The sequence below is a fragment of the Trematomus bernacchii genome, unplaced genomic scaffold (assembly GCF_902827165.1).
Source record: "Trematomus bernacchii unplaced genomic scaffold, fTreBer1.1, whole genome shotgun sequence".
Classification (NCBI taxonomy): Eukaryota; Metazoa; Chordata; class Actinopteri; order Perciformes; family Nototheniidae; genus Trematomus; species Trematomus bernacchii.
Window position 1 is genome coordinate 6,034,765 of NW_022987564.1, and position 27,343 is coordinate 6,062,107.

The 27,343-nt window shown below is 40.8% G+C and overlaps 1 protein-coding gene across 1 annotated transcript in view; it reads right to left on the minus strand.

Annotated features, from left to right (window-relative positions):
- Positions 1-27,343, minus strand: part of vps50 (VPS50 EARP/GARPII complex subunit) — a 108,510-nt gene that overhangs the window by 56,524 nt on the left and 24,643 nt on the right. Inside the window, exons 6-13 of the mRNA XM_034124867.1 lie at positions 25,162-25,232; positions 24,361-24,478; positions 23,635-23,670; positions 23,136-23,218; positions 17,025-17,067; positions 15,185-15,283; positions 10,665-10,805; positions 4,029-4,161 (exon numbers count right to left, since the gene is read on the minus strand). Of these exons, the coding sequence (XP_033980758.1) occupies positions 4,029-4,161; positions 10,665-10,805; positions 15,185-15,283; positions 17,025-17,067; positions 23,136-23,218; positions 23,635-23,670; positions 24,361-24,478; positions 25,162-25,232 (724 nt within the window). The remainder of the gene's footprint in view (positions 1-4,028; positions 4,162-10,664; positions 10,806-15,184; positions 15,284-17,024; positions 17,068-23,135; positions 23,219-23,634; positions 23,671-24,360; positions 24,479-25,161; positions 25,233-27,343) is intronic.

Consider the following 27,343-nt stretch of genomic DNA (forward strand, 5'->3'; position numbering starts at 1 on the left):
TAGGTATTAGATACATACTACTGAGTAGCAGATGAATGTTTGAAGTTGTTTCAACAGTTCAATTTTTTAACAGTCTCACTGCCCGCGGGAAGAAACGGTCTCCGAATCTTCTTGTCCTTGCCAGGATGCTGCGGTACCGTCTGCCAGACGGCAACAGAAAGAACAGTTTGTGGCTGGGGTGATGGGGGTCTTTGATAATCCGTAGTGATTTCTTCTTGAGCCGCTGGGAGTAAAGGTCCTCCATCGATGGCAGCTCCGTCCTGGTGATGTGCTGTGCAGTTTTCACCACCCTCTGTAAAGCCTTACGATCGAGGTCGGGGCAGCTGCCGTACCAGGCCGTCATGCAGCCAGTCAGGATACTCTCTATGGTGCACCTGTAGAAGTTGTAGAGTATCCTGGAATCCATTTTGAACCTCCTCAACCTGCGGAGGAAGAAGAGCCGCTGTCGGGCTTTCTTGGTGATGGTGGTGGTGTGAAGAGACCATGTCAGGTCCTCAGTTATGTGGACCCCAAGGAACCTGAAGCTTTTGACTCTCTCCACCGTAGTCCCATTGATGGCGATGGGGGCGTGTCCCTCTCCCTGCTGCTTCCTGTAATCCACAATCAGCTCCTTTGTTTTGCTGATGTTGAGATGGAGGTTGTTATCCTGGCACCAAGATGTCAGGTTTTCGACCTCCTCTCTGTACGCCGTCTCGTCATCGTCTGTGATCTGGCCGATGACGGTCGTGTTATCAGCAAACTTCACGATGGTGTTGGAGCTGTGTGTGGCCACGCAGTCGTGGGTGAACAGGGAGTAGAGGAGAGGGCTGAGCACGCAGCCTTGAGGGGCACCGGTGTTTAGAATCAGGGTGGAGGATGTGATGTTTCCCACCCGCACTGCCTGGGGTCTGCCCGTCAGGAAGTTCAGGATCCAGTCACAGAGGGCGCTGTTGAGCCCGAGGTCTCTGAGCTTGATGGCCAGCTTGGAGGGCACAATGGTGTTGAATGCTGAACTGTAGTCAATGAACAGCATTCTCACATATGTGTTCCTGTTCTTCGGGTCCAGGTGTGAGAGGGCAGTGTGGAGGGTGAGGGCTATGGCGTCGTCTGTGGACCTGTTTGCTCTGTAGGCAAACTGCAGGGGGTCCAGAGATTCAGGGAGGGAGGAGGTGATGAATGATTTAACTAACCGCTCAAAGCACTTCATTATGGTGGAGGTGAGTGCTACTGGGCGGTAGTCGTTGGGGCAGGTGATGATTGTCTTTTTCGGGACAGGAACGATAGTGGAATGTTTGAAGCATGTGGGGACTACAGACTGCAGCAGGGACCTGTTGAAGATGTCTGTGAAAACCTCTGCCAGCTGAACTGCACACACCCTGAGAACACGGCCAGGGATGCCATCAGGTCCAGGAGCCTTGTGTGGGTTAACCCTTTTAAAGGATTTACACACATCTGCCCTATTTAAAACAAAAGGGCAGGGCTCCCGGTCCCTCTGTACCTCCACAGCCCGGCTGCTCTCAAAGCGTGCAAAAAAACTGTTCAGCTCATCTGGGAGAGATGCGCATGCAGACACTCCCCCGCTGCTCCTTTGTAGTCAGTCATTGTCCTTAGTCCCGCCCACATATTCCTAGTGTTACAGCCTTTGAAGTCAGATTCCACCTTCTCTTTGTACTGTCTCTTTGCATTTTTAATTGCTCTCCGGAGATCATACCTTGACTTCCTGTACTCCTCCAAATCTCCCGCTCTGTGCGCGGTAGTGCGCGCTTTCAGATTGCAGCGCACATCGGAGTTTATCCAGGGCTTTTCATTTGGGAATGTCCGTACAGAAACCTTCGGTACCACGTCATCGATGCATTTCCCAATGTAGCAGATGACAGTGTCCGTGTGTGTGTTGATGTTATTGTCCTCAAACACACTCCAATCCGTAGATGCAAAGCAATCCTGCAGAGCTGCATCTGACTCCACGCTCCATCGTTGTACTGTCTTTGTTATCGGTCTGTCCCTTTTAAGTTTCTGCTTGTACGCAGGCAACAACAGTAGTGAGATATGGTCTGATTTGCCGAAGGGAGGGCGAGGGAGAGCCTTATATCCATTCCGGAAAGGGGAATAAACATGGTCCAGTATGTTTTCCCCGCGCGTCGGGCAGCTGATGTGTTGGTAATATTTTGGCAAAACCTTCTTCATGTTGGCGGTGTTGAAATCTCCGGCCACAACGAATGCCGCATCTGGCCGTCAAGTCTCGGTTTTATCAATAATCCCAAACAGCTGATCGAGTGCCGTGTTGTTGTCGGCGAGTGGCTGCGGCGGGATATACACTGCTGTTATCACAACAGATGTGAATTCCCTCGGCAGATGGAAGGCCCGACATGAGATCATGAGGTGCTCTAGATGTGCGGAACAGTCCGATGAAATAATCTTCACATCTGAGCACCAGTTGTTGTTAGTCATTACACACACACCGCCTCCCTTACTTTTCCCCGAGTTAGCAGTCCGGTCCTGACGAAAAATAGAGAATCCATCAGGGACAATGGCGGAGTCCGGGATAGCAGGGTTGAGCCAAGTCTCAGTGAGAATTAACACGTTACAGTTCTTAATGTCCCGTTGAAAAGCAATCCGGCTTCTGAGTTCATCTAGTTTATTTTCAATGGATTGAACATTAGCCAGAAGAATACTCGGAAGAGGGGGTCGATTCTCTCGTTTCCTCAGTCTGACCAGCAGCCCGGCCCGGCATCCGCGCTTTGTCGTCTTCTTCTTGCGTCTCTCAGGTAGAACAGCAACAGGTAGCCATGGTGAATCTCCATTGTTTGTCGGAGGGTTATTATTGTCCACGAAGTTTCGCAATTGAAGAAGTTCCTCTCTGCTATATTGTATGGCAGAGTAGGTGCGGTCGGCTAGCATGTTGCGAACCATGTTAAAACTAAAACGGCAAAAGTAAAATAAATATGTACAAAATACGAAAATGGGCATGACCAGCGGGCCTAAATATCATATATACGTGAAATAAGTTATTTAGAGACTATGGATGGCGAGGATAAATGTAATAAAGGGATCTACAAACATTACATTGGTGAGTGACATACAGTGAGATGGTAACAGGCATGCGCTTAGGCAGGGCCGCTTTCCATCCAGTTTCTGTGGGGTGACGCATTCTGAGGTGAGGCAGAGCTCATCTGTGCCTCACCTCACCAGTAAGCAAATGAGCCTGGCTTGAGCGCGCTCACAAAATAAGTGCCCCGCGCTACATTAGTGCCCACGCTCCAGTCAGTTACTGTGGGCTTACGTGAGGCAGAGCTCGTCCCTGCGTCACTCCTCATCGCTCCCATGTAGTTGTAGCGGAGCTCGGCCAATTTGCTGATTTTGACTATAAAAAGCGATTGGAATCATACAGAAATCACACTTACAGTACAACACAGATCAGTGGAGACATTTTATTATTATTATTACTATTTAGTTTTTCTTTAGTTGTTTTTCTGTTACATTGGAGTATGACAGGTGAGGCTCTGCCTCCCCTGCCTCCCCTGACTGCACGTCGCTGTGAAAAATATATGCCATTTTAAAATCTGTGCCACAACGCTACATGCTGCACTAAAGCCCCAGCACACATTAAGCACTCTCTTTTCCTCTTACACACCCAGATTCAATCATTCCTTTCTCTGAAATATAAAGCTGATAAACCTTCTGTATGTTGAAAAAACAGGGTTAGGGTTATGGTTATGAATCTGTGAGGGTCTTTTTCGGCTTAGGGCATAGGGAGCAGATTTGTTGTTTTATGAGTTAGTCTAAATGAAAAAATAAAGAAAGAGAATAAGTGACAAAGTCAGATTTAAAGGGGTTGAAGATTAAAAAAAAGAAGGAACAGGCACCAAATGGTAGCATGTGCAAGACGGAAGGTCAGGAGGTTGTTATTGTATCTTAAATGTCTGAACCTGTATGCTTCTACAGGGAGCTGTGCACTTGTATGTTTGGAGGTCAGAACAAGTATAGTAGTGTTCCTGAATTTTTCAGAATAATTACAAAAGGTCATGGTTTAAACAGGTAGAGCCTCTTACCTGGAGTGTGTGAGGTGTCCTGTTTGTCATGCTCCTCGTGCCACTGCATGGTGCGGTGGTAGCTCACCATCACCTCCCACAATGCCTTGCAGAGATCCGTCAGGCAGGGAATGTAGCTGTCCATGGTGATGTGCTGCAAACAGAGAAGCAATGAAAACAAGGTCACTGATGCTCTTTTCCACATTGCAATAATTCAGTGATTTATTTTTTGAATTGCTCTATGTTTGTGCTAAATATAATTTGATTAACCTAAAATATGTTTTTGTATTTATGAGACACACAGTGCGGGACTAAAATAAAGATTCAGTAATAATAAATTACATCTCATTATAGTCATCATTCAAGGACGGTGTGAAGGAAAACATTTATTTTTCCAGTGCATTAGTAAAGCTTTCATCTTATGTAGGAGCTTATTAACGTAAGGACTGATTAAAATAATGATGCTATTAAGAGGGTGTCAAATATCTTTGATGTGCACATTAAGTTATATCATAGCATGACAACTTGAGTTCAGAATTAACAAGCCTGGATGATTCTAAAATGGATTTCACAGAGAGTACAGAGAATACTGTACATCTATAATAATACAAATGTCTATGTAGGTGGATAATTAACTTTTGTCTGAGCATCAGAAAGTCATAAATCAGCTGTGATACAATGTTCGTAAGCCCACGGCCGGAAGCAAATAATTGCTTTCATAAAACTTTTTTAATACTTCACACTAGATTTGTGTTGGGTTAGGGTTAATGCATTATGTGACAAATAAAAAAATATGTATATGATATTTCAGCCAGTAACATGCCTATGGAATAAACCGCAACTGCATTTTATAAAATATGTCAGTGGTGCTGAATCAAAACCAAGACAGCTGAACACGTACGACAGAAAGTACACAAAGGCTAACGCACACTGCTGTTTTTACTGCAGACAACAGATAGACATGTCTGATTCTCAGCTCTCAGGAAGACAGACAGTCTGGAAAAATTGGAGTGTTAAATATAAAATTGGCCGACCAAAGAAAAGTGCAGCTGGCACAATAGTAGCCACTCACACAGTTCAAGGCTCGACCGAATAACTCGCCAGTGGAGTCCTGTCAACATGTCCGCAGACAAATTAATCATGTCAGATGAAACGGAGCTGTGGACAGCAGCCGCTCTTCACTTTGTTTGCTACACCACGATAATGAATAAGCGTTTGCAGCCTTCACAAAAGCATTGGAAAGATAAACAACACAAGCCTGACGCACATACAGTATAGTTGCTAAAAGAGGAAATAGCGCTTTGCAATACACGCCCAACCGTGCACAAACCAACGTGAGTAAAGTATTTTCTGAATGTATGCCATGACATAATTTCCTGAGTGACAAATCACAACTTGACAGAAATCTTTCATTAGAACAGTTTTTAGTGAGACATGTGAGTAACATTCACCACTGGAAACCATTAGCAGGATTCACATAATGACCGGCACACTAAAGGATGTAAATGGTTGCCCATGGCAGCAGAATCACACAACAGCCTCCACTGCTGTCAGTTGTTGGTAAGAATTGAACAGCCTTTTCCCAGTAATGAAACTACCCTGAACGCTAAAGTTTAACAGGTTATCAGACATTTAAAGCGCTTCAATTTAAAAGTGAAATAGTCAACATTAGTCAAATAAAGAAGTGAGTCAGATATTATATTGGAATATGGAGGAAAGGTGATGCTTCACTGCACACTTCACTGTTGAATACACATCCGACCTCCAGTGATGACAGACAATTACGCTCTTACCAAGTGTAATAAATCCTCATTTGAATGTGTTCCTTTGCACTCAAACTTTTTTAATACCATTGCTAGAGTGAACATTAATCACTGTTTACTTGCTGAGAATGTTTTTGTAAACACAACAGTGGCAACTCATCTCCAAATGAAGGCTACAAGGCCAAACCTGTCGACCTCTGAGAGCACAGCTAATGCGCACATTAGTGAAGGGTACAATACAATTTGTGGATTCTTTGTAAAAAAGGCTTTTTGCAGTAACTGCAGTAACGACTGAAAGGATGTGCAGTCCTGTGTGTAAACAAATAGTCTCACACCTTCAATATTACACACAAACACCTCGCACTACCTGATATTGGTAGTCAGTATAAACTGTAACCACTGTTCGAAATGGGGGGGAGCCAGGGGGAGCTACCCTGAAGGCCGACTTTGAGATAAATAGGGGGAGCCCAAGAAAATCATGCATATTTGTGTCACACAGATTAGAAATGTTGAGTTCCTGTAAATAAAAGTTCTTGAAATAAATAATAGTCATTGTTCATTACAGTTTCTGAATATTTGTTTTATATTTGTGAATATTTCTGGGTGTTGCCATCTGTACGTGGCAGCGCTGCATTCTTTATGCTACTTACGTTGCTATGGTTACGGCTGCTATGGTTACGGCGGCGATGCCGGCGCGGTATTTGAAATGTTCATATTGATATTTTTTTAACTCTGGCTTTGTAATAAAAAATATGGTGAAACGAAAACAGCCAAGCCTCGCAGCTTTTGGATTCACAAGCAAAGAAGCGGAGGAGTCTAAAAATGACAACGTGAACTGAACAATTTTTAGTTGGCCGGCTGTAAGCGGCGTTAGGGTCGAGTTTGACAGCTCCACACCGAGGGCCCTGAAAAAATAAATAGGGCTCCCCCGAAAGCAAATGGGTAATTCGAACACTGACTGTAACGATGCTGCCATGAACACTACAAACAAAGTAAGTAATTGTAATCTTTATTTCACTCTGTTGGTTCAGCATACTGTAGAGGTTAACAATTTACTGCTTCTAACGGTCGCTGTAATTAAATTGTAATTTATTTTACATTGATATCCAATATTACACAACATTTCATGGCAAAATGAAATTATTAAAATAAAATGTAAATCTGCTTGAGATTGAGGTTCAAAATTAAAATGACAAGTCAACACTAAATAATAAAAAACTAAACAACTTTGTTCTACTTTAATATGAATAGCACTTACACTAAAATATTAAAGTATTCTGGGTATACAACTTATTTCCGTTCAGTATCTAATATGACAATAAATACTAGCAATAAAAAACACAACCTTATATAATAACAATATGACATTTATACGATTACATGTTTTCTACGGTGGGTACCATCCTAGAGTTATAATATTAATGTACAGTCGACCTGAAATGAACAATAGAGATAATCACATCTTGAGTTACAAACGGGCTCAAGCCACAGGGTCAGAAAGGTGAGCTAATGAACAGGTTGGAAAAAACAAGGCTAACATTTAACATCCAATGTTCTCTACCAAATGAACCATATCACGGCAACATGTTGCCAGGCAACTGAAGTCAGGGGAGACGATGTGGGGGTAAGGGATGCAAGTAATGTTTGTCTGTGTGTGTGTGTGTGTGTGTGTGTGTGACAGACATAAGAGTGTTTGCATGTAACACCAGTAGTTTGGCAATAAAACATGCAATTAAAAAAACTTCAACAGCGATGAGAGCTCAGAGGAGGCAGGCTCAGGATCAGCCAGGTCTTCTGAAGAAAGTTACCCTTCACTATGCATTAAACATACTGTATGTCGAGATGTGTCAGAGAGGTTTTGAAAAGACAAAGCGTTAAGTGCTTTTTTTTCAATCATCAGAACCATGTTGCAGTAAAAAACTGGTTTGCTGTTCTTTTTTGAGCTGACGTGATTTTTAAACCTTTAAAGTAAAACGATGGTTTACACTTTTAAATGATTAGATAATTAAAATGAAAAGCTATGGCTCCTTTTTATGTTCATCACTTTTTGATTCATAACTTCAATTACCTTATCCAGACTGGGGTATGAGATTGATATTACACACAGGGAACTGTTCTGTTCATTTGCTCCCTGTTTCAAGTTATACTTCGATGTGCTCCATCACCAAAACGTGCCATGAGTGACGACTAGGTTCATTGCACATGTCGACTCAACTCTGTCCGGGGCGTTGCGCCTGAGTCTCCATGGGATTCTGGGGGAGACATTTTGCTGCTATTCCCATCTCACAATTTCTCCAGAAACACACAAGAAAGACCCAGGCAACTAAACAGAAACAAACGTATCAAATGTGGCACATGGGAGAAAAACAATCAAAAAACTCTTCCTATGTGATAACAAACAACATGAGACCATTTTCCTCACAAAAGAGCTGAAATAATATGATTCATGAAGTTTGCTGGCTAATTGGTTTCAGTTTCAGTTTTTAGTTTCAGTCAGTTGCCAAGCTAGCCTATGACCATGGCCCTGCTTATTGCTTAACATTAAAAAGCAACAATGTCTGAATCTAGTCCATGGCCTTGCAGAAATGGTCCACCCATCAGATATATATCTGCACTGAAGGTCAGTCTAGTACAAAATAATGGGACACTGCACATCAGAAAATGGAATGGATCACTATGGGTTATCAAGCCATTATGATGTTATTGGGGAGTTTTTTTCTAACAGAGATAATGGCTTTGTATAACACATGTACAACAACAAAAACCGATGAGGCTGAAGCACCCTTAGCAGCTTGGAAAGGCTGCTATGTTTACTACCATACTACTTTAACAGCCGACTGCTCCTCTTTGAGAACCTTCTACGATTCTCTGGAGTGGGCTGCCCTATTTCCATCAGGAGAAAAAGTCAGACAGACAAGGGGATTGATAAGGAATGAGGCTGGCCAATAATGATGAGATGTTGATGTAAAATTAATAGGACCTTTTAAAAATCTGCTCTGACCTTTCTGAGTGTTCCCATTTCCCTTGAATTTTAAGTTGCACAACTAAGAGGCAAGTTCAGAAGGTCTAATGTGGCTTTTACATTTTCTAAAGCTTCGTTTATCAGGGGAAGAGCAGCGGAAGAAGTTTTCTCTATTCCACATCGAGCACATTTTGTATTGATAGTACAGAACATCAACACATTCTCTGTTGAACAGCTCCACTGGTGAAGGTGAGGGCCAAACGCCTTGCTCGAGAGCAAACAAATAGTCTTTGTTCAAAGATTGGAAAAATGTGCTTTGCTGTTTTCCAACCACATGTGTCTGTGTTGATTTAATAGACAACTTGTCACAGGTATATATTTTTTGTCAGAGACACCTTGAAAACTACTCAATGATTCCCTTTATGCTGAAAAGTCCGAAACAAGGGCATTTCAAAGACTCAAAAAGGACAAACCCTCAACCTCAGTCCCGTTTGTTTGCAACATAGACACTTAATACACATGGGTACTTCAGTGAGTTCTCCCTTTGACATTTTAAAAAGGCAGGTACAATGCCTTCAATAAAATGATCTACAGAGAGGTATAAAAGTAATAGAAAACACTCTCTCCCCGGGAAACTTACTACAGACAGGCTGTAAATGCTGCCTGACAGAAAAATGAACTGTATATGTGCTTGTTCACATACCTCTTCATTTGAGTGCGCGCCAATGTGTGGATGTGCTGCCCTATCAATCATGATCACACAGCCCAGAGTGTAATGACACATCCGATCAATCGTAAGAAGTTTGTAAGAGTGTTACAGTCTTTTGTGTATGTGTGTGAGTATTTGTGGTATGAGTACGATCATCCAGGCAACACGGTGTGCTGACAGGGTATCCATCAAACACACAACATCAGGATGCTTCTGTAACTACTGTACAGTTGCATTCACAGACTATTTCCAGTTATACTGATGACATCTAAAACAACAAGCAAATTCATATTTTTTAAAATCCCAGCAAAGATTTGTTTCATTCTATTTTTGACATCTTTTTATAGTGACAGAAGGAAACATTGATCCCTACGGAAGCTAAAAAAGCCTCGACTTTGAAGCCTAAAACCTTTATAAACGGAATTTTATAAGCAGGGAAAGAGGAGATGGGAAGTGAAGAGGAGGACAGGAAGCACAAAAATAAGAGGTAAAGGGCAGGGGAGTAAAAGCAGTGAAACAGCAAGGCCACACGTGAAGGGTCACGGAGGAAAAACAATATGACAGCTGACATATAGGGAGAGACTTTAGAAATTGCAGCGTCCACTCAGGCAGGGTTAACCTATACCTCCACATAAACAACCCGTCACACTGTAGGCCAGACGATAACACGAAAAGTCACTCCCAGCAAGTTAATGATGAATTGACCAAGTTGCGGCTTGCTGGCCATGCAAATGGGATTTATTCTGATCTGGAGGGAAAGAAAAAGACAGAGGGGGGAACTGATGCGAACGGAGACTCCAATCTAAAAGTGCTGCTGCTGCAATGCATTGGTTCTGTATTGTGAGCAAGATTAATTATCTCATAGTTAAGGGGTACGTTAATATACTTTTCTTTCCCTTCTCCCAATCACTTTCTCTTCAACTCCTTCATTTCACTCTATTATGGAGAATCTGTAGAATCCCTTGTCATGAAATAAGGCATTTTTCGCTTGGCTAGAAGCTGAGAAAGTGGTTGAATGTGTCATCACAGCACTAGGTGGTGTTTTCTGTTCCGTATTAGGTTTTCTCTTTACTAAGTAAAGAAGGGGTTAGTTTTCACATTGGAACCTAACCTTTTCTGGCCAAAACGCTGCCAGCAGAGGAAGACAGAATGGGAGAATAGTGGTGGAATAAATTGACCACCCACACACACCAACACACACATACAGATACACATCTCCTTACCGTGCAAAGGTCTTTATACTGCATCTTCTGGAACTTGGTATCAGCGTTGCCAGCACACAGCTCCACGTATCCCAGCACCACCTGGAACACTGTGTTGTGGATGGCCTGGGTGAAGTGCATGTGCAGCTGGTCCATAGCAGTCTGCAGAGAGAGCCAAACACACTGTTATGAAATCTACTGTGTTGAGATGTCACTGTTGTGTGCCAGTGTGGGTCTGTGAAAAGGCAAACAGCAGATTGGCAATTGCAAATCAAACTTCTGCATACTTGATATTTTTGAATTATTTGCAGGCATATTATGTTAGCTACACAATATGGCATGAGGGAAAATGGCCATAGCCGACTCCTGGGAAATGCAATGTTCAAGTCCAAGAGACAATAGGCAATTTAGCCTCCAGTTTTTCCATGATTCACACTCTGAAAACAGCTAAGTTTGCTGTGGAAAGTGTCACTAATGAAGCAATAACAAATACAAATAGAGAAACACAGTGGTAAAAGTATCTTTGTGACATGTATGGCAGCACAGCTAACTGCCTCCAGCTATGTTACATTAACTTGTGGCTCCATTTATCTCCTCCATTACCCTGAGCCATCTCATCATAATGAGTCATTATCCTGAGCCATGAGTCCAATGACAACAGCGCTATTAAACAACACAGTAAAGTCGCAAGCTTTAAAACAATTTAAAAAAAAAAAGCTTAAAGTGGACCTATCATGCTATATTTAAATGATATATTGTAGGGCCATACCTATATAAGGTATATGTATACGTTTCTGTTTTCAAAATACCAAACAGATCATGCATTTTAGCCATGCCTCATTTCGCTCTATTTGCTGTTCTCCAGCACTGTTTTTACACGGGGCTGATTCTGTGAGCTGCAGCTGACCACGCCCCCCTGCAGGAGAGGGGAGACGTGCTCTGAGATCAGCTGCTGGGCTCTCAGAAGAGGGGGAGGAAAAGAGAGGCTCCGTCCTCCGTGTATTATTCTTATAAGTCGTTATTCATTTGTTTTAAAGCTCAATAAATAACAAAGAAGACCTTTGACCGGCACTATTCTAATTTTGTCCGGAAGATTTCAACTTTAACGGACATCTTGACCGGCGAAAGAAAACCTAACTGAAACTCTGCCGCACGGTCCCCTCGTTCCTTGGAAGAGGCGGAGAGGTGGGTGTTTGTCATCTGCTGATGGACTAACCGGAGAGAATTACAGTGCTTGCCTCGACGGGGAGGGATTGCATTGCATTAAAGCAGCGGGAGCAAACGCTTGCCTCGGGGAGGGAGAAAAAAAAGCCACAGCGGAGAATAAACAGAAGGGTAACCATGGTAACCATGCGCGGGAAGTCTTCTTCGCTGCTTTTGTGGCAGACTACAGCACCACTTACAGGCCTGGCATATGTACTACAGCGTCTCCAGCGCTTTCGAGCGGCAATGGCCGGCCGTGGCCCAACCCCACATTCCCCTGATAGGTGGAGAGTTGGCTCAATAGCCATAGCACCACTTTCCTGACGTCAGTAAAGTGTTCAAATCTGGATCAGTTTTTATCAGATCCGTTGCAGCCCCTTTTTTAGAGATTTGGGTATGGAGGAAAATAGAGAGGGTTGTGTTTTATGACACTTGGTGAGTTCCCTGGAACACCAGGGACACATATTCATGTATAAAAGACGTACAAAAGTGCATTTTGCATGATAGGTCCCCTTTAAATATATTGTAGAGCTGAAGGGTTAGGGTTAGATCCAATGTTTTTATAAAAAATATTGATTGGGGCAGCTGTAATAAAACAAAATAACATGAACAGCTTTTTAATGGAAAAGTACAATTTCTTTATTGCTTCATTTATCATTATGTTGCTTTCCCAAAAACATAACATTTTGCTACACTGCACTGGGCTCAACTCAAGTCTTTTAAACTTTTTTCTCTTACATTTACTATCATTTTCTGTTTTGCAGCTCCCACCCACATTCTTTCTTATGGGATCATTGTGAATCGAGGACACCACAGTTGTAGTAGACGTGGGCACAGGGATGAGCAAAGCCCTGTAGGTAATGTGTGTGTCAGTGCAATTAGATGGTCTTACCACAAGCTCAAAACTGTAAAAAAGTTGCCCAAATCCATTCTGAATGCTGCTGCTACAGAAGCAATTCAAACATTTCTTCCCTATTTTCTAAGGCAGTTTTCAACTTCATCTGTCCAGAAAAACACCATTAAAATTGCTGGCTGTCCAAAGCATAGACTGCAAGAACCGGCAGGCAACTATAGCAACTCACATCATAATAATCATCATCTTTAGACATAATTATCAATCAACTAAAACAGCAAACAGACTCATTCTTCTGCAGCCACTTATACAAAACAAGCACATGTTTCATTCAGATAAATGTTAGAAAAGCAAACCTGGTGTCAGGCTCATTAGGCTATGAGCCAGGTAATGAGAGTGAGAGCAGAGAGAGAAAATACAAATGGTTTGACGTGTTATGCTACTGAAGGTCAAGAGTGGAGTCTTGCCTCAGTTCATGTATACATCCAACTAAACAGTGTCAGATTAATAGGGGTCATTTGTTTATTCGTGTGCACTGCAGCAAAACCAGACTGTAGTAACAGCTAAGATTCAGACAAATGTCATAGATGGAACTGGTTTCTGTATTTATTTATGTTTTTAGTTTCTCAACAACCACTCATCCGAATGAGAGCAGTTCTTCAGAAAGCTGCAGTACCTGAGGGCAAGAAATCGGCCGGACTTCACAATAAGTTTGAAAAACACAGATGCAGAGAGTGCGGGCAAAACAAATTCTGTTCAGGCCAAACATTTAAAAAATATGAAAAAAATAAGCCTTAAGGAGTAACAGGCAGTCGGGAACAGATCCTTATTTAGCTTTTCAGTCGGAAACCGCTCATTATCACAGATATAGGAAAAACACTATTGATTCTCAACAACTATCAATGACGCGGTCTCAAACTCAAAATGGCTGCTCATGTCAAGAGTCACACAGCTTATTGATTATCATCAACTGTGGCTGAATTTGTAAATAAAAATGACGGAAAAGTTTGTTATTGCCAGGATGAGAACAAGTCTCTTTTTGTTTGCTCCAGTTACACTTGGATTAAACAGCACATTTTTCAACTGTAAATCAGCAAAGAGCTGTCAGACGTTGGTACTGCCAAGTGTAATGTGGAAAAAATGAACTTTATTCGTGGTTGAACTTTATTTTATGATGTCTACGTTGGCGGTTGAACATTTTAAAGCTGTATAGTTAAATGTCATGTTTGCAGAACAGTATTCAACCAATGCAACTCAATTTGAGTTAAGTGTCTCTGTCCAATTACATCCATCGAGTAAAATCCTTTAACACCCACTGTAAGTCCTGAGCAATGAACCCATACAGGCTTTAATTACCATCACTTGTAGGCTGAGCGAAAATGTGCATTGTAGGAGCTGCTATGACTCATAATGCTTCATGATGAATGGAACTGCATTTGTGGAATTACCGAGTCCATATACATTTGGTTGAAATATGTTATTCTCAGACACAACAGCCTCATCATCGTTTAAAATTACCGTGCTTGATTGCTTCTCATTTTAGTGGATACCGGTCCCCATTTTGGTAGGAAAGTAACAAATATTGATTACAAAGATGATGTTAGCACACAGCTTGTTAATACTCAAGGCTTGACTGGTTAGTCATACAAGAGAGCATTGGTACAGGAGTAGGGAGTGGAAGAAAAACTATATTTTTTCAGCTTAACAGAAAGCTCAAGATCTGGTGAGAAGAAAAGTAATTTAAAGCAGAAAAGGGAGATCAGAGCCAAGTTAAATGTTGGAGATGTTGATGGAGCAAAGGGGTATTAAAGACAGGCCCTAGCATTCGAGATTGATGCGTTTTAACAAAATATATAAGGGCTGGAATGGGATATAAGGAGTAAGAGGAGAGTGAGAAGAGAAAGATAATGCTTTGTCATTTGAGTTCTACTATTATGCTCTATTAGTTTTGTTCCCAGGCATTTATACAGAAAGTATGATATTTTCATTTTTGTGGATGATTTATATGGGTGTCAGTTGATTGACAGTAAGGAATGAATAACCTTATCACATAGGATGACATGCATGCCCTGTGGCCTAAAATATTCTCTACTCCAATGAGAGAACCCTGAATTCAAACACTGGTGTAAAATCCGTTTAGTAAGAAAGGAATGGATAATAATGACAAATAGGAACTTCAATAAAACAAATTACCGTTCCTTGATTGCTGTATTGGTTTAACCAGTTTGTCTATGGACGATTTTTTTATACTTTTCTTATCTAAATGATGGCAAGAGGTTCTGAGAATAAAGAAAAAAACAATGGCTACTGATTGCACATTACCCTAGATATAAATTAAGGATAGGAAAAGACAAGACATACAATATTCTTATAAACCCCCTAGAGAAAACAAGAGTAAGATCAAGAGTCATATAAAAGGACGTATGCAGTAGATGAGGTCATGTTTAGCTATTTCCTGTGACCTTAAAATGATCCAACGACTGACCTGTGTCTTTCCCAGGAGAGTGTAGGCCAGCTGGACCTTGGTGTAGTGCGAAACATCAAAGTTCTTACAAGTCTTCGACAGGGCGACATCAAGCTGCTCCTGGAGGCAGAAATAGATGGACGGCAAAGGAAAAGAAAAGAGAGGGATTATCAACGTTAAGACCCGGGATTTAGATGTAGATGTGCAGATGTATTAGCTACCACACAAGGTCAAGGTCAATTGGATGTGCATGTGGGTGTATTTATACTATTTATAAAACTTGTGTGGGTGAAAGTCTTTGACAAAGAGATAAAAAGAGAGGTAAGAAAGTAAATCAAGGTTAGCAGAAAGTGAACATGTACATGTTTAACAACCCTGACACAATAAGCCCACCTCAAAGAATACAGTATAGCGCTGACAGAGGCGGAAAGTGATCAAATGCATTGCATCATCGCACATTAATGTATGTTTGAAGCTGCACTTAAACACTATGAGGAAGGGTGACATTTGTTCTGTAGTGATTTGTAAGCAGTAACTATTTGCATAGAAATAGTCAGTTTATATTTGAGCTGAATTCCTTTTCAAAAACACTTTAAGAGAAACCAAATTAGTGAGTGCCATTGTAAATTGGTCGAATTAAATGTAGTGGCGTTTTTAATGGTGCTTAATGATCGGTCATATGAGGATTAATCCCCTAGATGTGACATTTTAAAATCTCCACCTTTAGTTCCTTCTATTGCAGTTTTCCTCAGATTCCTTTTTTTATGCGGTAAAAATAATTAAGTAGTAAACACACACCGATTCTGTAGCTTTTTGACATCTCTTAAGATATATTCAACGTTTTACTTTATAAAACAACCACTGCCCAATATATTTTAAACTTGTACATACTGTACAAAACCTCACTGATATAAGATGTTCTCTGAGTTTCTTTTGGGCTTAATCATGCTGAGAGAGCACAAAGTGTTTTATTTATAGAAAAATTGCTTTCCTTGGTTGACTGCTTGGTTGCTCTTCTATAGAAGGCATTGACATTAGGAGATTCAAGCGTGTGTGTGTGTGTGTGTGTGTGTGTGTGTGTGTGTGTGTGTGTGTGTGTGTGTGTGTGTGTGTGTGTGTGTGTGTGTGTGTGTGTGTGTGTGTGTGTGTGTGTGTGTGTGTGTGTGTGTGTGCGCGTGCGTGAGATGATGGAGTTTACAGACTAGGCCAACCAGTGACGACTCCATTGTGTAAAGCATACACACAGCATATGTTGTATATGAAGAGTATATGTATATTTATAGTTTATTATTATATGAATACTAAATCATTATATTGGTAAGGTGCTTTTGGATCTTGGGTTGGCTCTCGATGTGTGTCTGTGTTTGTCTGTTCTCTGTGCAACCGTTTACCTTTATGATTTTGGAGGATTTTGCTTTGCTTATTAACAAACTCAGGCTGACGAGTAAACAAACAAGCACCTTGCCGTGTGACTGTGCATGTGTGTGCACATGCACGCCTGTTTCTTGTGTACAGACAAAAGTGTAAGTAATGAATCTACTCAAGCGCAGCAGCAGCGGTGTGGAGAAAATTGCTTTGCATACCATTTATCACACATAAACACCAAGACCCAGCTAGAGATATAACAGATCATTTACTGTGCTTGCTCACTGATAATAATGACTTTCTGAATGTGTCAATATTTTGCAGGCCCAGAATGAGAAACTATTAAAATGTCAAAATGAAGTATAAATTGCTTCTTTCAGATGAGTGCTTCTGGAAAATTACAAGGTTAGACCACAATCTTATTCACCGTTTGAAATCTCTTTAATGATATTGCTCACAAATAACTAAATTAGAGATAAATCAGAAAGCCACATACCTCTATTTGCTCCAGAGTGTCTTGTAGTTTGGAATTCAATTCACTGTGAGGGGGGAAAGAAGAATGATGATAAGTTCCTCAATTCTGAAGGAAAAATGGTATCAACTAACCACTAACTTTATCCATATAAATGATTATTCATTGTTAAAGGTTTTTATCGATAAAATTACAAAAAGTATTTAAATAATGACTTCATTGGATAGTGCACACCAGAAGTCAGAGAAAAATAAATAATAGTTTATAAATGTCTTTGTTTGTCATTGCCTTTAGTTAATCTCCTTTCAATATTCTTCGAATAATTGAGTACTATTATAGGAACCACAATGTGGCTCGGTTTACATTTCAAATGAATAAAGTCTTCTCAAAGAGGAACACTCATCAATCAGCAAGCTGCAGCCATGTTTCGCACAATTGTCTGTTGGGAAGACAAGTTTTTTTGTGTTTCAAGTGCTTGTACTTCAATGTCTATGTCCGTGTGTCCGTGTGTGTGTCCGTGTGTGTGTCCGTGTGTGTGTCCGTGTCCGTGTGTCCGTGTGTGTGTGTGTGTGTGTGTGTGTGTGTGTGTGTCTCTGCATGGACCAGACACGGATACAAAACGCCTACCCATCCTTGGAGTGTGCTCGTTTTTTTTTTGCCGCATCCTGGGATTGCTTTTAACTCAAGTAGCAAAATAAATCACGACTACTTTTCCTGTCCCGAGACACCAATTATATTCCCATGTGACTCCCCCTGCAACTCACCCATTTATAATCATCATCTGTTCCCCTGCCTCTGTCCCTGCTTGGCTTGGGGTCTTTTTCAGGTCAGCCCGCACTTATGTTGGGCCTTGTGAGCCCGCAGCAGCCCAAGGGAGAGAGTGTCCTTAATAAATTGCTAATTAAGCGTCTTAGCTTCAGTTGGGTATCGAGTTAGGAGAGGGAGGCGGGGGGGGGGGGAGAGAAACTGAGAGGAGGCTGCAGGAGTCCTACAGGTTGTTTCCAAACCAACTGAAACAACGACAGTAAACAAATGTTCAAAATGGAGACCATATTGGCGGAGAGTGTATAGTTGGGTGGGGGGCTAATCGCCATTTCCAACACTATTGCTGTGACCGCACCCATCTTTAAAGTCCTTCATTTTGATCAACGCTATATCAGTCACAAAATCTTTCCACTGACAGACACAGAGAAAAAGATACAAACTGGCAAATACTCAAAACAGATTTAATGGTAGTTCCCACTTAAGTAAGAGTCTCAAAAAGCCAATTTTGACACGATGGAGCACACACAGACTCACAAGGACAAAACAATGCCAGCGTTGCTCTCACCACATCAGGAAACTGATCAAAGAAGCTACTTATGAGCGTCTGAACTAAAGTGCCATGGATGATAGGGAATTTTCTATGAAACAGTGTGACATACAGTAGCAGATGCCAACAGAGAGCTACTCGGAGCTCTATTGCTATTACAAAACTGTAAAAGGATCCATTGGGTTGGTATGTACCGCAGCAATGATAACATAAGACATTCTCAGTTTTAGTAAGTCATAGCCCAAAGTATCCTCAAACTGGGATTGGAAGCCAATTTAAACACGCAAAGTATGGAAGCTGGCTCGACTACAGAGGGGTGAACGCATCAATGTCAGGTCCTGGCTACTGAAGCAAAACGTGTCTGAATGTCCATATGCAGAGCCCATGAGAGTGCTAAACAAAGGTTTTCAGCATTGGCAGCCACACTAAGAAGATACACCAGAGGAGCAGAGGCCAACAGGATAAATTACCTGTTCACCACACAACTTTCTTTAATACTCCCACGCTGGAGGATGGTAAAGGAACAGAAGCTTAACCACAAACTGAACAGTGTTGAAAACGCATTTAGGAGGAAACAAAATCCTCCCACCACTTCAATGCTCAGGGGCTTAAGAACACATGAGTGTAAGGCTGAGAACTCCAATTTCCCAGAACAAGAACCAGTGCTCGTCACAGCATGGCAGACATCCGGCAATGGTTGACGAACATTAAGAAAACTGGGCAGCAACAGGGCGTTACATACCTAGTGGTTAAAGGAACTTAAGTGCACATTCCAAAAATGTGGTAAATTACTAAGCGTATCTGCTTTCTTGCAAAGAGTTAGATGTTTGATTAGCTTACCTCAGCTTAGTATACAAAACTGAAAACAGGAGAAACGGTCCAAAGCTCTAAGTACACTCGCATCTCTGTCACTAATTCACATGTTTCATCTTGTTCCTTTAATCTGAATCAGAAACAGACAAAATCTGTGAAATCCTCATGTATGAAATAGTAACTAAACAACTCCCGTAAAAAACAGGAGTTGTTTTTACATTTCGGTTTTTATGTGGATCAAACAAGCGAGATAGAACATAATTATTGTCACACTTTGAGACCTTTGGACAGAGCCAGGATAACCATTCGCCCTCTGCTTTCAGCTTTTTGCTAAGCTAAGCTGACCATTAGCTGAGCTCCATATGTAGCGTACGGCCACAAAAGTGGCATCAATCTTCTAAAATAACTCTTTCAGAAAGAAAAGTATATAAGTGTATTTCCCTACAATTTACTTATTTAACACATTACAGAACACATTACAGTCTTCACATCATCACATCTTCTGTTACTCATCATAATCACTAAACTTAAAGTGGACCTATCATGCTATATTTGAATAATATAGTGTAGGACCATACCTATATAAGGCATATTTATACTTTTTTTTTTTCAAAATACCAAACAGATCATGCATTTTAGCCATGCCTCATTTTGCTCAATTTGACATTTTTTAGATCTGTTTTAGCAAGGGTTGATTCTGTGAGCAACAGCACCATCTAGAGGCCTGGCATATGTACTACAACGTCTCCAGCACTTTCGAACGGCAATGCCGTGGTTGTCTCCTCCTGATTGGTGGAGTTGGCCCAATAGCCGTAGCGCCACTGTCCTGACGTCAGGAAAGTGTTCAAATCTGGATCAGTTTTTATCAGATCCGTTGCAGCCCCTTTTTTAGAGATTTGGATATGGAGGAAAATAGAGAGGGTTGTGTTTTCTGACACTTGGTGAGTTCCCTGGAACACCGGGGACACATATTCATGTATAAAAGACGTACAAAAGTGCATTTTGCATGATAGGTCCCCTTTAATCGACAAGTGCATTATATAAGTCTGAAAGGGGACTGGAGAACCAACCAGAGCACTTGAAATCACACAAATGGAGCCTTTAATGCTTGGTTCAATAATGTAATATTTAATCATGTTAAAGAACTCTCTGGACTCTTGAAAAACAACACAAGAGGTCAACTAAAGGTCGATAACCCAGGTGACCATATTGTCCAGTCCTCCTGTTATTGTGTTCACCCCATGAATATCATGCCGAATGACTCACTGTCCGGTGAGTGATCATGTGTGTGCAGATGCAGCTCCTCCCCACATACTGGCTCCCTTCCATGATCACACAGAATGCTTAAATAACCGATGAGGAGAGAAACCTAATTAACAAGCTGTTCCCCACAGGGAACAAAAAGATTGAAAAGGAGATTCGTGGAAATCTGTGTGTCGGGTATCACTGGCAATAGCTGTCCACAGCGCCTCGAGGCAAGCCCCTCCACTGTGACTGCTGACTTGCTCATTTGGCAAAGTAGGAGTCTTCAAGTGCTTCAAGGATCCTGCAGGACGCTCAGAGTTTGTGAGAGTGCTGTTTTTGCTGTAGTCATGTTGGTCACTGTTATAGTGGCATGGGACGGGCTTCAAAGAGTGAAACATATTGAGATTCAGAGAGTTAACAGATGGGAGGTTAATATACATTTAGGATTTCATGTTTTTGATTTCACTGATCTTAAACTGTTAAATGGAAATAATGTGTGTATGATCAATTAAAAGTATATAAAAACGAAATCATACATACAGGTTCATTTTTAATTGATCACTGTCAAATTGTACAACATTTTTGTCTTACTTCTATGAGGCCCACAATCTGACAGAGATGCTGTTGGTGTCTTTTTAAATCACACCTTTGTTTTTCTAAGACCACAGCAGAGTTACAGTTTGTGAACATCGTGCTGGCATGCTAGGGGTCTTAAGCTGCCCAAGAGCTGCCACTGTCTGATGAAAATGGACTGAAACGGAGCATGAGGTTGTCTAGGTGCCTTCTGGGGGAAGCAATATTGACTTTTAAAGCGTTTTGGACAGGGACAAAGGAAGGGCAGGCGTGAAACAAGCCTCAGTGTACTGAAGAGCATTTAGCAGCGCATGGAGGAGCATACCGTAGCTTCAAGGTTAAATCAGAGTGCAGCAGACCAGCAACTAGGTGCTAAGGTATAGGGGCAATGCTGCAGTTAGGGCTCAAGCAATGCTGATGCAAAAAGTGACAGATGTGTGATCAATGCACCAAGGTTTAAACTACTGCGTCCAGGAAGCAGAATTAGCATATTGCAAAGGAAAGCAAAGGTGAAGAGTTCAATCGAATGTCTAACCAGCTGCACGTTTGCAATGCAGCTGTATTAACAGATACAAACAAAAAAAGAGCCTCTTTTTATGTTGATCACGGAATGGTTGCAATGGATTGTATCATTGGTGGATAATGATGATCAACTCTGTTCTGCACACCATGATCCAGCACATTCACAAAACAGACATCCAGCGTAATAAAGAGCAGCTGCAAGTGACAAAGAACAATGGAAGGAGATTTCCATACCACAACAATCCGCTGTGCATAATGTTACCATATTGATCACCATTTCCCAGCACTTATTCTGTCACTCTAACCGCATTGTCCCAATCAGGTGAGGCGGATAAATGTGCAGGTGAGCAGAGTTGTTTAAAAGGTCTGTGTGTGCGGGAGGAGCTGTGAGCTAACACTGAGCGGTGTTGACAAGGAGCTCATCATTTGGTGATGTCAATGCTAGCTCCAAAGATAGACGAACAAACACTTTGCCGTGCAAGACAACAATGGAAAATGAAGGTTGGAAAACGATGTATTTGTGTGTGAGCTGAGGTAAAGAAATGTATTCACATAGAGCTCTTGACAAGATATTCTGTCCGAGTTTGTACGTGGTCTCACAGTAAGAGGGAGATACCAGCAGTGACGTACATCCCACATCAATCTTTAATCAATACATACAAAGGAGTACTGTGGCTCCCGCCTAATGTACGGCCACAAATTGAGCACGATTACACAGAAAATCAAAGGGACAGGGATGATTGGCCCTCTGGTATTCAATGTGGCCAAGCCTACCTCGGTGCACATACATGTTTAGTTTAGTTTAGTTTAGTTTATTTATTTTTGCAGTATCTTCCATATACTCAGAGAAGAAGGTTTATTATGGGCACTTGTGTTTGGGCACAATCAAAACACAAAAAAACTCATTGTGTACCGACAATGGTTCCAGGGATGGGCAATTAATCACATTTATTTTCAATCCATTACAATTTTGGCTTCCAACGTATAAGAAAAAAAGGTTATCGAGATTTTTGGGCTGTTTTCCATCTGGCAATAATGCTCTCCTTTTGTGCTGTGTTATAAATCAAGCATGACCAGCCTTACAAAATGTTCAAAATAGGTTTAAGAGCTTTCAGTATTTTGTGGCGGTGCACAATGACATAGCAGATATCTTTTGGTCTGATCCATTTTCTATATATTATTTTATTTATGCAATTTTTGCATTCAGTTATATATGTATGTGTGTGCGTGTATAGAATTATACAGAATTTATTTTATTTATCTTTTAATTGGTTTTTCCGTTGATTCCTATTTTAAATTCAACAAAATTCACTGCTAAAAACCGATTGTTTTAATTAATCCATGTTGCTCGGGAAAATCAATGAGTATGATCATATTTAATAATCACAATCTCAATATTGAACAAAATAATCACGATTAGAATTGTTACAATAATAGCCACCCTAAATGGTTCAAGTTCAGTGTGTTGAGCGTGTCTGTCCGTCCGTATGTTGATGTGTTTTTCAGTCAAACCATCCGTATCACATGACTCCCCCGCTGCCTGCCTGATGTAACTGGTCTCACAATAGGAGTGAAGTACACAGAAAACGTTTCATCCACCCATAGCGGTGCCAGCCTGCTCCCATTTAAAGACAACTAAATATCACTCTATCAATCTGGTCATACTGTACCTGATGCAGCTGTAGTGTTTGAAGGTGCTGGCAGCCTTTTGACATTCCAGACAGAGCTGGATCGCACCTGGATAGTCTTCCTCCTAAAGTCACGCAGAGGTGAGGTCATTTAATGTATGAAAACCAAATATATCAAGAATAAGTCTGGTTCACAATCTGGATTATGACAGTTATATTATTATGTGATTTCTTTTGTGCATTGAGTTTTGTTTGAACTTCTTGAAAAATGGTTGTTGCTGCCGATGCTGTGCGGATAACTAAGGATTACACTAAGTGGAAGTCAGATCTACTCCATGTGCTACACCTGACCTTCACAATAGACGGGCGTTTGTGGGAGCGTCTTGTGTTTGTGTGGGTTTGGCTTTTAAAGCACAATCCCTACTGATGTTTGACCTTTTAAGTCAAGTATAAATGTATCCCTGCACATATACCTGCATGAGTGTGTGTTTATGTGTGTGTGTTTGTCTGTAAACAAACACATTGTAAAGGACTACAATACCTCAAGCATCTCGCTGAGTCTCACATCTGTTCTTTGCTGTGAGGGGAAGAATGAGATGAAGGAGAAAACATTAATACAGCATAAATCAATACCAGGCCACAATATGATGGATAATTACTTCAACACTAGCTACATGGTTTTCTATCAGCACCATGTTGGTAAAAAATGTTTCAACGTTCAGATGAGTAGAAGGGAACAAGTACACCATTTGTTTTATCTTCTTTGTGATTCAGGGAATAGATTCCCCCCAGGATCCAAAGATAGAAGACTATTCCCACACACAGTTATCCCACCGCCATTGATTTATTTCAAAAGGGTGGACGTTTGGGTCACAGGGACCTTTCTCAAGACATACCTACAATCATTATGTGACACAGTGTTTAATTACAGCCCATAGTTGCATGATAGTCCACAGCTGTGTTGAAGGTGTGTCAATGATCACACACAAGGTAATAAGTGACTGATCATAGAAAACTGTTTAAGAATATATGTTTTTATTCATTTAAATTTAATTTTAATTTTAAACCATTTGCAATGAAACTATGATGTAGACTAGGTAGTATAGTGACCTTGCCTTAATGGATTTTAATAAACAGCTCAACATTTAGTCACATGTCCTTACACGTATCCGGTCTTTGTGGCATTACTCCAGTCTTCACTAACACTATAGCTAGATGCAGTTTGGAACTAAATATGTTGTGTGTCAACCCTGAGTGTAAACTTTACCAGCGTCTTGATGGTCCTCAGTGACTTCAGCAGGCCTGTCAGCAGCTGCCGCCTCCTCTGATTGGCTAAAAGACCCAAGCTGGCTTCTGTGAATTCTTCCTTCGACACGCTCAGTTGCCTTAAAACGAGACGTCACAGAACAGGGGGAATATCAATAAATATGAATGCTACTATGCTAAGTAGGAATTTAAAAGTCCAACCTACTAGTAGCAACCTCTGGAACTGTTTTGATAATAATGTGCATCTATAATAACACACACAAACAATGTACAGTATATGGTCTTGGTGTTTTCCCTGTAGTCATTATCCCAATTAATGCAGAGCACCAAAAGCCTATTTTACAAAATATTTAATGGTTTTACAAACCACTCACTAGTATGAATAATGTAAGCTCTTCATACTACAGGCTCACCAAAATGTGTGTGTTAGCAATCATAATTAATAACAACAGAGACATGAATCATGATACCTGCTCTCAAAAAAGAAAATACAGTTTACCACAACCCAAACTTTAAGAAACCCTTAAACAAAAAGTCTCATCTGATTACCCACAACAACAAAACATCAAGCATGATAACCAAATAAACATTATATTGATGTGCAGAGTAAATGTATGGTGGAACGTTTTCGATTCAGACTTTATTTCAAGGCAAAATATGTTTTTTATTTCTGACCACATTAACAGACAGAGAATATATGACTGGACATGTTTATGAGGAAATCACTTGGTATGCAGATGCAGTTTAAACGGGCTATTTCAGCAGCAATTTATTAGTGAATAGTATAAAAAATAACACTAACCTTCTTGCATTCGTGCAAATGACCGCTGCCAGCTGCAGGTTGGCCTGCAACGCTGTCACTCGCTCCAGTTCCTGTGAAAAAAGTAAGAGGTAAAATCGTAGACTGGGTTAAATTGACAGTAAATAAGACAAAGCAGCGTACTGTTATCTGTAAACACTGGAGGAATTATTGATAATTGGGCACTAAAACTGCTGAAAAAATCGATCTAGCACTTCGAAATATTCGCACAGCCTTTACTATGCCGAGGGCTATTCTATTCTCTAGGACACAAATATATTGTTAGACCGGTTCATACAGTATACAGAGCTGTCAGTGAAATATGCCTCATAATAATGCAATTTACTCACAACGCCCGTTACAAAGTACTGCTCACACACAAACACACACACTGTAAATCAGAACAGTCTTCATTGAAATGTTGCTGTGAGTATCTTATGGAGAGGGATACTATAAATTATGTGATTATGGTAAGGCATGCATAATCAGTGGAAAAGTTTAATGTAGTTCACAACCCAGAAAACTCAAGAAAAGCTTATTTTCTTCAGAGCGTTAACATTTAGAAAAAGATCAAAGCACTCTACTGAGGGTTCAGTTATTACGCCACTTCAATTGACCACTGCGGAGATCAAACAATCAGCCAAAAGTAGGACCGAGGGACAAATTGCATTGCGGTTATATTTTAGACTTTTTAACTTTTTTATTTTCTTGAACTGCCAGAGGTGCCTGAGGTGGGAGATGCTTGTTTTTCTTATCCTTATCTTTGTGAATGCTGTATCCCTTAGCAACAAAGAGGGTTGAGTGTTCACAAAAATGTCATCATAACACTGTCAGAGAAGAAACAACCCTTTGATAAAAGAATATAGTCCGGGGAAATTAATTTTCAACGGTCATAAAAACTAAAGAAACATCATCAAAGTGCCACTTCAGCTCTGGGTACGAGATCAATGATCCCATTCAAAACAATCTGCTCTCATGATCTCATGATGATTGTTGACGACGATCTTGACAAATCCTAAGACTTGTTTTACAAAGGTTGATTCAACAGCCAGGGGTTTTTAAGCACCATGCGACTCATATGCTTTTCTGCTCAGGGCCTTTTAAAAGGGTACTGTTAGATAAATGTTCACAGCATGCTACGATGCTAATACCAATGGTACAAATCATACTAGAAAGATAAAAAGAGATATCAAACAACCCTTTTATTTAAATTAAACATGTTTTTTTATTATTTTGATATCGAATTTGTTAAAGTAATGCTTCGACATGTTCAGAAATACACGTATCTTGTTGAGTTAGATGAGAAGATTGATACCCCTCCTATCTGGATGCCATATGTGAAGAAGCAGCTGGATCTCTTAGTGTAGCTTCATTTAGCATCAAGACACTCTAAAACCCATCTCAAGTTACCTAATCAAGAAATCCGTAAGAAAGAAAATAACCCCATAAAAACGACAACTTTCACAGATGTATCATGTGGACAGAGCCATGCTAAGTGTTTCATAGTAAGCGTATCTGTAGGTATAGACATGGTGGGATGCTAACATTGATACTTTTCAAATCAAATACTTCAAAAACATCCAAGAGCAAACCTTCACTGTTTGGAACACAGTTACCTCTCTAAGCACTGGTTAGAACAGTTTATTATAACCTGAAGGCCCCACAAAGGTATCAAAATGTGTCTCAGAAAATGCCTTCGCCCTCTAGGCAGCAGGGACTGGGCTGATTTACCAGGTCCAGGTCACGAATAATTTAGAGAGTGATTTCAGAAGACTGATCCAATACTAGAAGCTGTGCAACCCTGTCTTTAGCAACAACTCTGCTACAACTGTACAACTCTACATGCAGACTTATCTAAGCCAGGCTCATAAAAAAGTCACAGCAAATCAAGTGTACAGGCAAGGGTGTAACTTTGGTTTGAGAAGTGGGGGGGACACAAAACAGGGGGTCCTCCGCAATGAAATATTTTCTCAATTTAATTCCATTTCCTGCCTTTCTACAAATATATTAGGGACTATAGTGTTAACAAATCCAAGAAAAATGTGTAGTGTATATAATGAGTGTGCACACTTATCTAGTATCTTATCCATGTGAACCTGTTTTATTTGTGATTACCTGACATCCTCTAGGGGGGTCCGGGGGCATGCACCCCGGGAAGATTTGTTTCTTTAAATTGAAGTTGAAT